This window comes from Amblyraja radiata, chromosome 22 (assembly GCF_010909765.2).
Source record: "Amblyraja radiata isolate CabotCenter1 chromosome 22, sAmbRad1.1.pri, whole genome shotgun sequence".
Lineage (NCBI taxonomy): Eukaryota > Metazoa > Chordata > Chondrichthyes > Rajiformes > Rajidae > Amblyraja > Amblyraja radiata.
In genome coordinates this window covers 27,315,407-27,328,094 of record NC_045977.1, presented here as the reverse complement: position 1 = coordinate 27,328,094, position 12,688 = coordinate 27,315,407, and the positions used below count along the sequence as shown (strand labels likewise).

The 12,688-nt window shown below is 47.6% G+C and overlaps 1 protein-coding gene across 1 annotated transcript in view; it reads right to left on the bottom strand.

Annotated features, from left to right (window-relative positions):
* micall2 (MICAL like 2) overlaps positions 1-12,688 on the bottom strand; it is a 75,719-nt gene that overhangs the window by 37,516 nt on the left and 25,515 nt on the right. The window contains exons 3-6 of the mRNA XM_033040843.1: positions 10,202-10,343; positions 6,927-7,090; positions 4,756-4,898; positions 2,720-3,648 (exon numbers count right to left, since the gene is read on the bottom strand). Coding sequence (XP_032896734.1) covers positions 2,720-3,648; positions 4,756-4,898; positions 6,927-7,090; positions 10,202-10,343 — 1,378 coding nt within the window. The remainder of the gene's footprint in view (positions 1-2,719; positions 3,649-4,755; positions 4,899-6,926; positions 7,091-10,201; positions 10,344-12,688) is intronic.

Genomic DNA, 12,688 nt, shown 5'->3' with positions numbered 1-12,688 from the left:
CATTAAGAAGATGGTAATTGAACAATCAACATGGTTGGAAACAAGTAACAAAGTCAAAGTCTATTCAGGACTGCGAAAGTGAGAAAACAAGTTGGATTTCAGTAGCAGGGAAAGGATGAGAACAGAGGGAATATCCATAATGGGATGAGACCAACTGAGTAAATATGGCTGATAGTGCCAGGCTATATTTCTTTGTTTCTGTTGTACAGGACATGCTATGCATCGCATGGCTGTACCGACAGAAACAAAAAAAGGAGCCAAAATAACAACAGGCAGAACTGGTTAGTTCTGATGCACACAGAGAGAGAAAGATTGCATTACTTAAAGTTGGAGAACTTGACAGAGAGTCCTGCTGGCTGCAACGTGCCCAGACGAAAGATGAGGTGTTTTCCCTCAAGCTTGCACTGGGCTTATTATAACAGCACAGGAGGCCAGCAACAGACAGGTCAGAGCAGGAATGGGATGGAGAATTAAAGTGGGAGGCAACCAGAAGCTCAGAGTTACTCCTGTGGACTGAACACATACTTTGCATAGCAGTCACCCAATCATAGTCATTGAATCTTACAGGGTGGAAACAGACCCTTCAGTCCAACTTGCCCACACTGGCCAATATGTCGCACACTAGTCCCACCTGCCTGCGTTTGGCCCATATCCCTCTAAGCCTGTCCCATCCACATACCTGTCTAAATATTACTTAAACATTGCAATACTACCTGCCTCAACTATCTCTTCCAGCAGCTCTTTCCATACATCTACCACCCTTTGCATGAAAATGTTACCCCTCAAGTTCCTATTAAATCTTTCCTCCCCCACCTTAAACCTGTCTTCTAGTTTTCGATTCTGCTACTCCGCGCAAAAGACTCCGTGTGTCTACCCGATCTAGTCCACTCCTGATTTTGTGCACCTCTACTAGATCACCCCTCATGCACTCCAAGGAATAGTCCTAACCTGCACAACCTCTTCATATAGCTCAGGTCCTCGTGTCCCGGAAGCATCCATGTAAATCTTCTCTGCATCCTATCTCAATCTGTATTTGGTTTGTCCAATGAAGAGGAGGCCACGATGTGAACATCAAATGCAGTTGCGACACAAACGCCACCTTCTCCAGAGATGCTCTTGAACTGACCTCTCATGTGCCAAATATGAAGCCCTAATCCCAAACTAATTCATTGTTACCCTGGCATTTTTTTTAACCTGCACTCTCTCTATAGCTGCACTGTTCCCTTTGTCTTTTGCACTACCTGTTGTACTCCCATATTGTGTGATTATACTCTTTGTACGAAATGATTTACCTCGATAACAGGTAAAATAAAATGTTTAACTGTTTCCCAGTACATGACAATTATCAATCATACCAATACATGATTTGTATTTGAATTTCTCTACATCGGTGAGACCAAGCGCAGGCTTGGCGATCGCTTCGCCCAACACCTCCGCTCAGTTCGCAATAACCAACCTGATCACCCGGTGGCTCAGCACTACAACTCCCCCTCTCATTCCAAATCTGACCTTTCTGTCCTGGGCCTCCGCCATTGCTAGAGTGAGGCCCAGCACAAACTGGAGGAGCAGCACCTCATATTTCACTTGGGTAGTTAACACCCCAGCGGTATGAACATTGACTTCCCCAATTTCAGGTAGTCCTTGCTTTCTCCCTCCTTCTCCTCCCCTTCCCAGCTCTCCCACAAGCCCACTGTCTCCGCCTCTTCCTTTCTTTTTCCCGCAACCCCCCCCCCCCCCGACATCAGTCTGAAGAAGGATCTCGACCCGAAACGTCGCCTATTCCTTCTCTCCATAGATGCTGCTTCACCTGATGAGTTTCTCCAGCATTTATATCTACCTTTGATTTTTCCAGCATCTGCAGTTCCTTCTTAAACAATACTTGATTATATGCTACTTTAAGCATTCCTTCCCTCACCAGTGCAAAGTGGTTGCAGTTTTATTATTTACATTTTTTTTCCTTCCTTCCTTCAATAATTCCATATTACAGTGTACCAGAATGTACAAAAATGTTCAAATGTCACATTCTGATCAGGCAATCATAATAATACAATAGTGGTATCTGTATCTACAATGCACTAAACCACCCCCCCCCCCCCCCCCCCCCCCCCCCACCCCTCTTGCAGCGACCAGTGTTCACGGAAGGTCTCTAGAGTCCCTGTGGACCCTGCGTGTTCCCTCGCCAGGGACGCGCGAGCACGGACGAAGGCCCGGAAGAGGGTCAGGCAGCGGACTACAGTGGTTGCAGTGTGCACCATCTACAAAATGCATTGCAGTTACATTCGCAGGTTGTACTTCCTAAACCCCAGACTCTACCACCGAGGAGGAGAGCTGAAGGTGTAGGGGAACACCAGGCCACACAGGTTCCCCGGCAAACTGTGCACCATCCTGACTCGGAGATACATAGCTGTACCTTCATTATCACTAAATCCTGGGTTTGCAGCCCCAAGAGCACCTTCAACATAAGGACTGCAGCTATTCAATAAGGATGCTCAGTGCCATATTCTAAGGGCAATTAGTGATGGGCAATGAAAGTTGCGCGTGCCCAAGTCAATATTTAAAAAAAACATTTTGTTTATACGTTTCAGTGGGGAAGGACATCCGACCCATCCTTTATTCAAACACAGGATTTGTGCTCAGGCTGGTTTATGTAGGGAGAGGTATTAGAGCAACTGTTACTGTGAAGTGTACTGCAAGTGTGACAATCAAAGGGAGAACTCACCTTTGCTGCCTGCCTTTGTGGTTGGTGTTGTTTCACGACTTGCTGCTTCGTTCATGCTGGATGATCGGTTCAATGAAGTCCACCGCGTTTGGATTGTTGAGGGCGAGTTCACAGCCTCAGAACTGCCACCTCCTCTGCTGACCGCGGGGCTCGGTGTGAGCTCAAAGCTGGAGATCGGCCTCCATTTGGAGTCCTTGGCCTGCTGCCCTTGCCCTGAATCCTTACCCCTGCTGCCAAATGAGGGCCTGGCTGCCTCCTGGCCATTTTCCGAGCTGCTCACATTCAGCGTTATGGACTTGGCCGCCCGGTAGCTGGTGGGCTGCTTGTCTGGTGACTTGTCCGTGCCGACCGATGAGGATGAGGTAGAACTTTGGTTGCGATCGTTGTTGCTGTCGTACGGCAAATTCTTCTGGAGGATGGCACGGGCTTTGTCTTTGTTTGCATCAGAGCCTGGCACGGTGGTTGGAGTGGGCTTTTTCACTGCTACACCAGTGTATTCCTGGCCTGCAGTTGAGCGAGGTTGAATGGCCGTGGTTTCAGCCGGACTGCGCCACCCCCGCACGGGATCCTGAGACTGGCGAGGGGTGGCTGGAGATCCCTTCTCTGGCATCACCGAGCTCATGAAGCGTTGTTTCGCTGCCTGGGTACCCTCAGCCGACGCGGTCCTCGTTCCCGCGGCTGCAGGGGGGCGCTCAGGCGGTTTGGAGTTAGAGAGCGCTGAGGCTGGGCTTGACACGTGGCTGAAGGCAGGTCTGTACGGAGATGGGGCCGGCTCATTGGCTTTGCTGCCCAGTGGCTGGGAGGGTCTAGCACCATTGTGGCTGCCCTGCTCACGGCTGCTGGTTGAATGGTTGATGCAGATGAAAGTGCCAGGTATGGACCCGCTCTTGTAGGCTCCAGCCATGAGTATGGTGGAACACTGCTTACACCTGCAGGAGGTGATGGGGTGAAGAGAGAGGGAACACAGTGTAAGTGAGGGAACGTAACACGTTTGGAAGTTCAACCTCCCCGTCACTGGAGGGATGATGCTCTGGAAATCACGTAGTCAATGTGTCACCTGCCCGTTATCCTACACCCCTCCTCAGTCCACCCATCACCTACTGTCCTCTGTCCCACCTCTCCCTTCGACACCAGCTGGTTAGGACGGCCACCTATTCCTATTCTCCAGAGATGCTGTCTGATCCACTGGGTTACTCCAGCTGTTGGTGTCTCTCTTCAATTTAAAACCAGCATCTACAATTCCTTCCAACACCTAATTCAGACAATTTCTCTTTGTAGTTTAACCCTTGGACCAGCTATCATTCTAGCAATCAATGCACACAGTACACGCACGAGTGTTTTCCAAACCTCTACATGCAGCACCGAAATACTTTCAACAGCCACATCAACACCCCCAGAACTATCCACAGAATCCATGTCGGGTTTCACCATAGCTTAGTGCAGCTGCAACCAAACCTTCTCTCCCTTGTATCATGGAGATAAGGGAAGGCATTCCATTAACTTTCTCAACAGGTTTGATTGGGTTGGACTGCATTCAAGCCCACTGGTGTATTCTGCAATGCATGCTGCAGCAGTCAAGATTACTGCGACTGCAAGCTAGCAGCACAGCAGTACTTAGTGGCTGGAGGCCACCTGCATCACTGGTACCTTATCCCTGCATCCACCACCGAATCTAAGGGGAGATCTGGACTCCTGATCCAGCAGGATATTCTTCATGCCCACCATACAGCCACACCCATGGGGGATTTGCCAGCCCAACTCATTTGCAGGGGATCTTCCTACCCTCATAGAAAAGTAAATGAGGATAAGTGGACGATTTTATTAAATTCTATTTTAATTAATACAAATGATTTTAATTAATATCATTAATATTTCAATTAATACAATTATTTTACATCAGTAAATGAGTTAAGAGAATATATCGTCTTAATAATTGTGCATTATCATTTGTTGATCTACATTTTTGTTTTGAGTGGGTAAGGGCTGCCACCACTCATCTGTCACTGACAACCAAACCCCAGCATGATTTGTGTTACCTGAAGCAGTTTCTGTGGTAAAGTTTCCCATCGACTAAGTATCGTTGAACCAACAGGACAGTCGTTTTGCAGATGGCGCAGCTGCTGGACAGGGTCCCCGATTTGTTGGATGAGGCTTCTGCATCACGAGCTGGGACTTTGCTCTGAAGAGAGGGGGAAACTTAGTTAAGTTTAGTTTAGTTTAGAGATACAGGGCCCTTTGGCCCACCGAGTCCGCGCCGACCAGCGATCCCCGCACATTTACACTATCCTACACGCGCTAGGGACAATTTACATATACACCAAGCCAATTAACTTACATACCTGTACGTCTTTGGAGTGTAGGAGGAAACAGAAGATCCTGGAGAAAACCCACGCGATCACGGGTAGAACGTGCAGGCTCCATACAGACAGCACCCGTAGTCGGGATCGAACCCGGGTTTCGGGTGCTGCAAGCGCTGTAAGGCAGCAACTAGCGCTGCGCCACTGTGGCCACCAGTGAATGTGAAATCACATTCAGTAGTTATTGTGCATTCAAGTCAGTCGCAAGATCCCTCCACTGAGTGCCAAATGTCGCTGCCCAGAGGTAACTGTCTCACCAGTGGGAACTAGTTGACCTTAAGTACAGCTTCTCAATGAGTGGTCCACCTTTCACACATAAGAACAGCGACCAGCACGCAGAGAGGTCACACTGACAAGCAAAGTGTCACTAACCAGCTTAGGGAGGCTGCAGGAAGTTCGTACAGAAGATAGAAGGGTTCTATTTCATAACATGAACTTCCAGATGCAACCATGCAGGGGTGAGAGAAATAGAACACTGGAAAGCCTCAGCTGATCTGGGGGAGATTAACGTTTCAGTTCAATGACCTCTCGGCAGCTCTTGTGAGGAGAGCAGAATGACTTTTCGTGGGAGAGAAGTGAAAACGAAAGCCACTTACGAAAAGATTGATGGCAAGATTGTAGTTTGGATAAGATGGGGATCTCTCAGCTGCATTTACCTGACGATTTCATGGAAGCTGTTGGTATAGCTGGCCTCCCAGTGAAGCCTCCACCTGTTCTTGTCCTTCTCCGGCCACTGCTAGCAGCCTGTCCCTCACCAAGTCACCCACATCAGTGGCAAAGGATAAATGGGTGTTTGATGGGGCACCAGAACCCTGAATCCCTGGGAAAGGTTTTATTGTTGCACTGTGCTGCTCAGTGAAATGATCATTATCTACCAGAGTGGGTTTCAGCAGGTTACTCAGTCAAGGAGAGTGCCAGGGCTCCAGAACTGGGGGTAAGTTATTTAACTCTGAGTCTTACCCAGCATTTAGTGAGAGCTTGGCCGTTCTGCACAAGCACAATTCCATTGTCAACCCACCTCCACCACTTTACACCACAAGGGCAAAGGTGACATCTTTCTCTAACCAAGCACTGTAGCACACTGGATATATTCCTGAGGCATGCAAGCTCAGCACAGCCGTGTCTCTTGCTTGGGGCCTACACTTGTCCAAGTGCCTCAATCCAACTTTATTGCCTTCTCAAAAGAAACAGCACATTGTCTGAACACCCAAGGGAATCAAATAACGGAACACCAAATAAGTCTCCAACAGTTCTGTAGAAACGTCACAACCCGAAATGTCGTGTGTACATTTCCTTCCATGGATGCTGCCTGATGCCCTGATTTCGCCAGCAGTTTGTTTTATGCTCAGGATTCTTGCATCTACTGTCTGTTATATCACCAAATTAGTCCATTCAACCTGTTATCCATTTGAAAGAACTTTCCAAATGCCTCCACACCAAGGTTCTTCCCCTATGGCACTCCAAATACTTCCCCCTTCCTAGACTTATCCAATTTATTTGTGAAAGTTATTAACTTGTACTGATTATTAACTTCCATTGATTTTGGTTTACTTGTGGTTCCCATCTCTATTACTCCTTAGTCCCTTGACTACCATCCCATCAGCTCTGTCCCCTGATATTCTATCAGCAGTGTTCTTGATTTCCAACACCTCCTCCCCCAAGACTGCTCCAGCTTCTTCTCATGAAGCTCTCATCCCCAGTCTTCAACTACAGCCTGTGGACCCCACTCGCACAGTGTGTTGAGAAGTTCAATGCGTGCAATCTCCAAGACAAAGCTCACTCATCGGACAAGTTAAGGTCAGGTACCGCCTCACCCCCAAGTTGCCCGCACAACTGCAGTTCCCACTCACCGCCAATGCCACCCGGCTGGTTGGAGCAGCGTGGAGGGTCGGCTCATTGTTGGGTGGCCGTGTACTCTTGGGGTGTTTGGGCTTGGTCTCGGGAGTCAGCCTCTTCTGCGCTGGTTCCTCACTCGAATCAGTGGCAGCTCTCTTAATGTGAGCCAAACCACCAACTGCAACATGGAAACACGGCATTAAAGTCAGAAAATAAAAACAAAAGACAAATGGTCGCTTTCCTGGATAGAGGCAAAATGTACACAATTTGAGTTTTAGTCTCATGTGCTACCCATACGCGACAATTACAATTAGACCTTAACACAGTTACAATGGTGGTCTCCTCCTTCCTCACCAACACAGGAAGACATGCTCCTCCCCATGGACTCCATTACCACACATATCAAAAGCAGACAATGGTGAAAACACTCGGCAGATCAGGCAGCATCAATGGAGGGGGAAGCAATGTCAATGTTTTGGGTCATCATTACATTTTCTGATGAAGGGTTATTGTCTCTGAAACAATAACGCTGTCTTGATCTGCAGATGCCGCCTGACCTGCTGGCTGGCCCTAGCACTTTCGGTTTGTATCTCACATTTCAGGCATCTGTGCCTTTCGATGGTTATGTGACGAGAGCATTTTGAAAGCCCTGAACACCAATGAAAGGCTTAACAGATCCCCGTTGGTGAGCTGCAGTAGTGGAGCAGCAATGGCTCTATATAAACAAGATGATGCTGGAAGCTCTACCTAGGACCACTATTTATATTGATGACCAACAATTGGCCTCAAACATCAGGATGTTAGAAAGCAGCAGCATGATGGAAAAGTAAGTCTGTTCCCAATCTCATAATCTAGAGGCCTGGACTAAAGACATGGAAACACAAATGCCAGCATGTCAGCCAGGGAATTTTAATCCAATTATTTAAATGAATCTGGGCACAAAGTTAATATCAATACATAGAACTGTACAGCACAGGAAGAGGCCCTATGCCTCATCGTGTCTGTGCCAACAGTGATACTCATCTATTTAATCCAATCTGCCTGTGCATGGGCCATTCCCTGCCTGTTCATGTATCTGTCCAAATGCCTCTTAAACATTGCCATTGTATCTGCTTCCACCACTTCCCCAGGCAGCTTGTTGCAGGCACCTACCCACTTGGTGTAAATACGACTTGCCCCACACATCTCCTTTAAACATGCCCCTCTCACCCTAAAGCTACACCCTCTAGTCTTTGACATGTCCATGACTGGAAAAAGAACTTTGACTACCTATCCTATCTATCTCATAATTTTATATATTTCTATCATTTTGCTCCTTTGCCTCTCGAATGCTCCAGAGAAATTAATCCAAGTTTGTCCTCCTTCTCATTATAGCTAATCCTCTCTAATCCAAGCAACATCTTGGTGAACCTCTTCTGCACCCTCTCCAATGCCTCCAGGTCCTTACTATAGTAAAGTGATCGGAAATGCACACAATAGTCCGAATGTGCAGAATGTTAGGAAAGTTGACCTGGTTCACTGATGCCCTAGAGAAGAGTAAATGCATCATCCTCACTTGTCTTTTATCCATGGAATGTGGCAGTTGCTGGCAACACCAGCATTTATTGTCCATCCCCAAGTGCCCTTGAGAAGGTGGAGGTGAGTTGTTTTCATGCACCTCTGTGGTCCTTCAGGTGAAGGTACTCATGCTCTGCTCCTGGGCAGGGAGTTCCAGGATTTAGACACAGCAACTGTAAAGGAAGAGTGATTCCTTTCAAAATCTGGATCCCGTGTGGCTTGGAGGGGAATCTGCAAGTGGTGGTGTGGCTCCCATGCACCTGTTGCCTCTTGACTTCCTGCTGGGAGAGGTCACAGGTTTGGGATAACTGGCTGCGGAACCAGATTGCATTTTGTAAAGGGTACACTCTGCAGCCTGTGACTCCAGACACAAGGCAATGTAGATGACTCTTTGAAATGACCTAGCGAGTCATTCAAAATGAATGCCATCCTTGTCAACGATGTACATATCGAGTGAAAGATTAAAAAAACAAAGTTTAACAATCCCACTTACTCGATGCATTGCATTCACTAAAAATGATTGTTTTAATGAGGAGGAATGGCAGGGTATTGGAAGTAGCATGTGGGCTGTAGGGTCTGGTTTGGCCAAGGGGCCATTTACTTGTGTCTGATTTCATAGACCTTCTCTCGCAGAGGCTGCGCTTCAGAAGGAGCCATAACAACCACAGAAGCTCGGAGCTTTTCTGCTTTTCAAATCTTTTCGCTGCACCTCGGTACACGTGACAATAAACTAAACTGAACTGGTTGGCTGTCAACAGTTTCAACCTCACTGATGCACAGTCTCATGGTTCAATGGCAATTCTGACTCGCACTAATCCGCACAAAATGAAGTGGGTAAATGCCAGCAAAACCTGTCGTAACATCTCACTGTTTGTGCCGTGGCCATGCCTGTATATGCCTTGCTTTACTGTTGCCTTCAGAACATCAGCTTTAAGGAGGTGATGGCAGAAGATCATTGAACTCCTCAAAGCTGCCGTACCTTCAGTATGATTGTGGCTGCTCCGATCCTGGCTTTAGTTCCATGTTCCTAACCGATCCCCATAACCCCAAAGACCAGTTTAAGACCAGACATTTGTCTGCTTTGGCTTTGAACATATTGAGTAACTCGGCCTCCACAGAAGTAGACCCACCGCCTCCTGAGGGAAGAAATTCCTCTTCATCTCCGCCTCAAATGGGGAGCAGCTTGGTTTTAAGGTTGGCTCCATATGTGCTGGGCAACTTTTGAACTGCGTGTTCGAGCAAACTAGCAGCAGTCTCTGGGACTTGTCTTTGCAAATCCCAGTTATATGCCCCACAAGACCACCCGCATCCCCTCCCAACCACATCCCCACCATTCCGCTCGTCCTCCACCCTCTGATCCCCCTCCTCCCATCATCTTCACCCCTCTCCCCCATCATCTTCACCCATCTCCCCCATCATCTTCACCCCTCTCCCCCATCTTCTCCACCACTCTCCTCCACGTCTTCCTCATCCCCCACTGCTCCTCCTCCATCCCCCGATCCCCCTCCACTCTCCCACCGTCCCCTCCCTAACCCCCCTTGTCTTACAACCACCCTCCTTCCTGTACTCCAACTGCCCCCCCCAATCCTCCTCCACATTGTAAGTGGACAGGTCAGGGTCAAAGGTCGTCTCTTGGCTCTAGCCATGGCTCTAGGAACCCGTGTCCGCTTCCCGTTCCCCCTCGCCCTGGATTATTATCACCGCCACCACCGTTGCCGGTCCGGCTACTCACTGGGCGAGCGGCCGGTGAAGAAGTTGTAGTACTGCGAGAGGTAGGTCAGGATGCTCAGCCTGTCCGGCACTCTCAGCGCCACCATGTCCTCGGCGTCCAGCAGCGCGGCGATGCCCAGCTCCTCCTCCGCCACGCGGAAGGCCTGCAAGCACAAGCAGGACGTGAGACAACAGCTTTGCAAGGCCCGGTTGCCATGGGAAACAACCCGCTTCTGCAACACCACTCGGCCCAGAAACTCCCCAGCAGCGGACGAGGTAGCTACAATGCACCAAGGGGATCGCACAGGACGGCTTGGGCATCACCTCATTTTGGCCGTTGAGAAAACAAAGTGTCTGGGACCAAAGTCCAGCCAGTGCTCAGAGGGGGAAGAGAGAAATAGCAGATGTAAGCATAGGCAGGGCCTGGGCTGTGGTCGGAAGCCAGACAGGGGATGGATGGCAACAAGCACAAGGTGGAGACCAGTTGAGTGGTCGGTGGAAAGGGTGAAGAGCGGGCGCCTGGTGCCTCCATCATGGTTCGGGGAGCTTGGAGGTCTATGAGTGAGGGGAGAAGGGGAGAAATCGGGGGAAATCAAAGCATCAAGGGTTAAGGGGGATGAAGGTGAGAAGGGGAAGTATAGGACTAACCAAAATGGGAACCCTGTCCGGTGTTGGACAAAACATGATTGCGCAAAATCATCAGGCACCGCTTGTGAACTGTGTCAGACTAACCGGGCACAATGTGCTAACATAGTAGCATAGTTAAACAATTATCCAGAACATGAGGCAAGTGGGCATCATATTCATCAGTTTTACTGAGCCCAGCATTTAAAAGTAGATTAAATTGCTTTAAAGGGGAATAAAGAGGCTTATACACACACTCACAAACACACACGGAAACAGACATATGTTCATAAACATACACACACGCAAGCACACACACTCACAACAGACATATGTAAACACACACACACACAACAGGCATATGTACACACACACACACAACAAACATATGTAAACACACACACACACAACAAACATATGTACACACACACACAACAAACATATGTAAACACACACACACACAACAGGCATATGTACACACACGCAAGCACACATACACAACAAACATATGTGCACACATGCAAGCACACACACAACAGACATACAGTATGCACACACACGCAACAGACATATGTACACATGAGCAAGGGTACACATACAACAGACATATGTACACACACACACATACAGAGACACAAAACATATAGACGCGCATGTTGCATTTCTGTACAGTGCTCACAACACCAGAGCTCTAGTCACCAGGAGGGACCATTAATCAGTTACGGGTGTCTATGGGAACTTCTTCTCATCATGCCCACTCCCCACACATGATGAACAGCTCATTACTCTAAGCCAAGGTCCAGCCTTGTTGCTCCCTGGTATGTAGTTCCCCGTCATACAGCATGTTCACCAACTGAGACATCGAAGCATTACTCCCAAAGATTTATTGCTCCAAAATAATTGATATTTACACAGAACAATTTGCACATCCTATTATATTTTAACTAATGACTCCAGGGCAAAGAGGCCACTGACAATTACAGTTTGGCAATTTCATTCCAAAATCTGTGCATTATTTAAAAATAAAGGGGGGGGGGAACGTGTTAATTGATTTATGAAGCCCATTTGTAAACTCTGCCAGAGGTGGAGGTGTTCCTTCCCCTGTCATGCATGGAACATCTTTAGATCGAGTACTGATGAATTCACAGTAATTGTCACCACAGTACAATATAAAATTAATAACCAAACTGTAGCTGCTTTAATGCAGAGTTTAATTAATATTGGGATTATCTAAGGCACATTTATAATGATGTCAGAATTCATCATTTGACAATCATTCACTTCCCGCATATGGAGAAATGAATGTAGAAAACTGTATGATTTCCTGATCAGATTTAATTCTCCCACAGAGCGCGGCCCAATTTAATAACTGATAACACCATTATAATGATTTTCTTCCTCAAAATAGGAACTCTGAAATGATGGAATATTAAAAAGTAAACAGTGCAATATTTAAATTAGCTACTTTCTGTTTTGTCAGGCTGATCTCTAATGTGACATTTCTGGCACAGACTCGTATAGTGGTCGGAAAGCATTTAGCTGAGAATTTTCTTCATCCTGCCAAACTCATCATCAATCAGCCATCACCGAATGCTTTTTGAAAGGCGAGTGGAAACTGTGGCTGAGTAGGAGTCAAAGAGCATACCACACAGAAACAGACCCTTCGGCCCAACATACTGTGTTTGTTGTGAAGGCTTCACACGTTGTGAAGGGGAAAAGATTTAATAGGAATCTGAGGGGTAACTTTTTCACACACAAAGGGCGGTGGGTGTATGGTACAAACTGCCAGAGGAGGTAGGCGAGGCAGGGACTATCCCAACATCTAAGAAGCAGTTAAACAGGTACATGGATAGGACAGGCTTGGAGAGATACGGACCAAATGGTG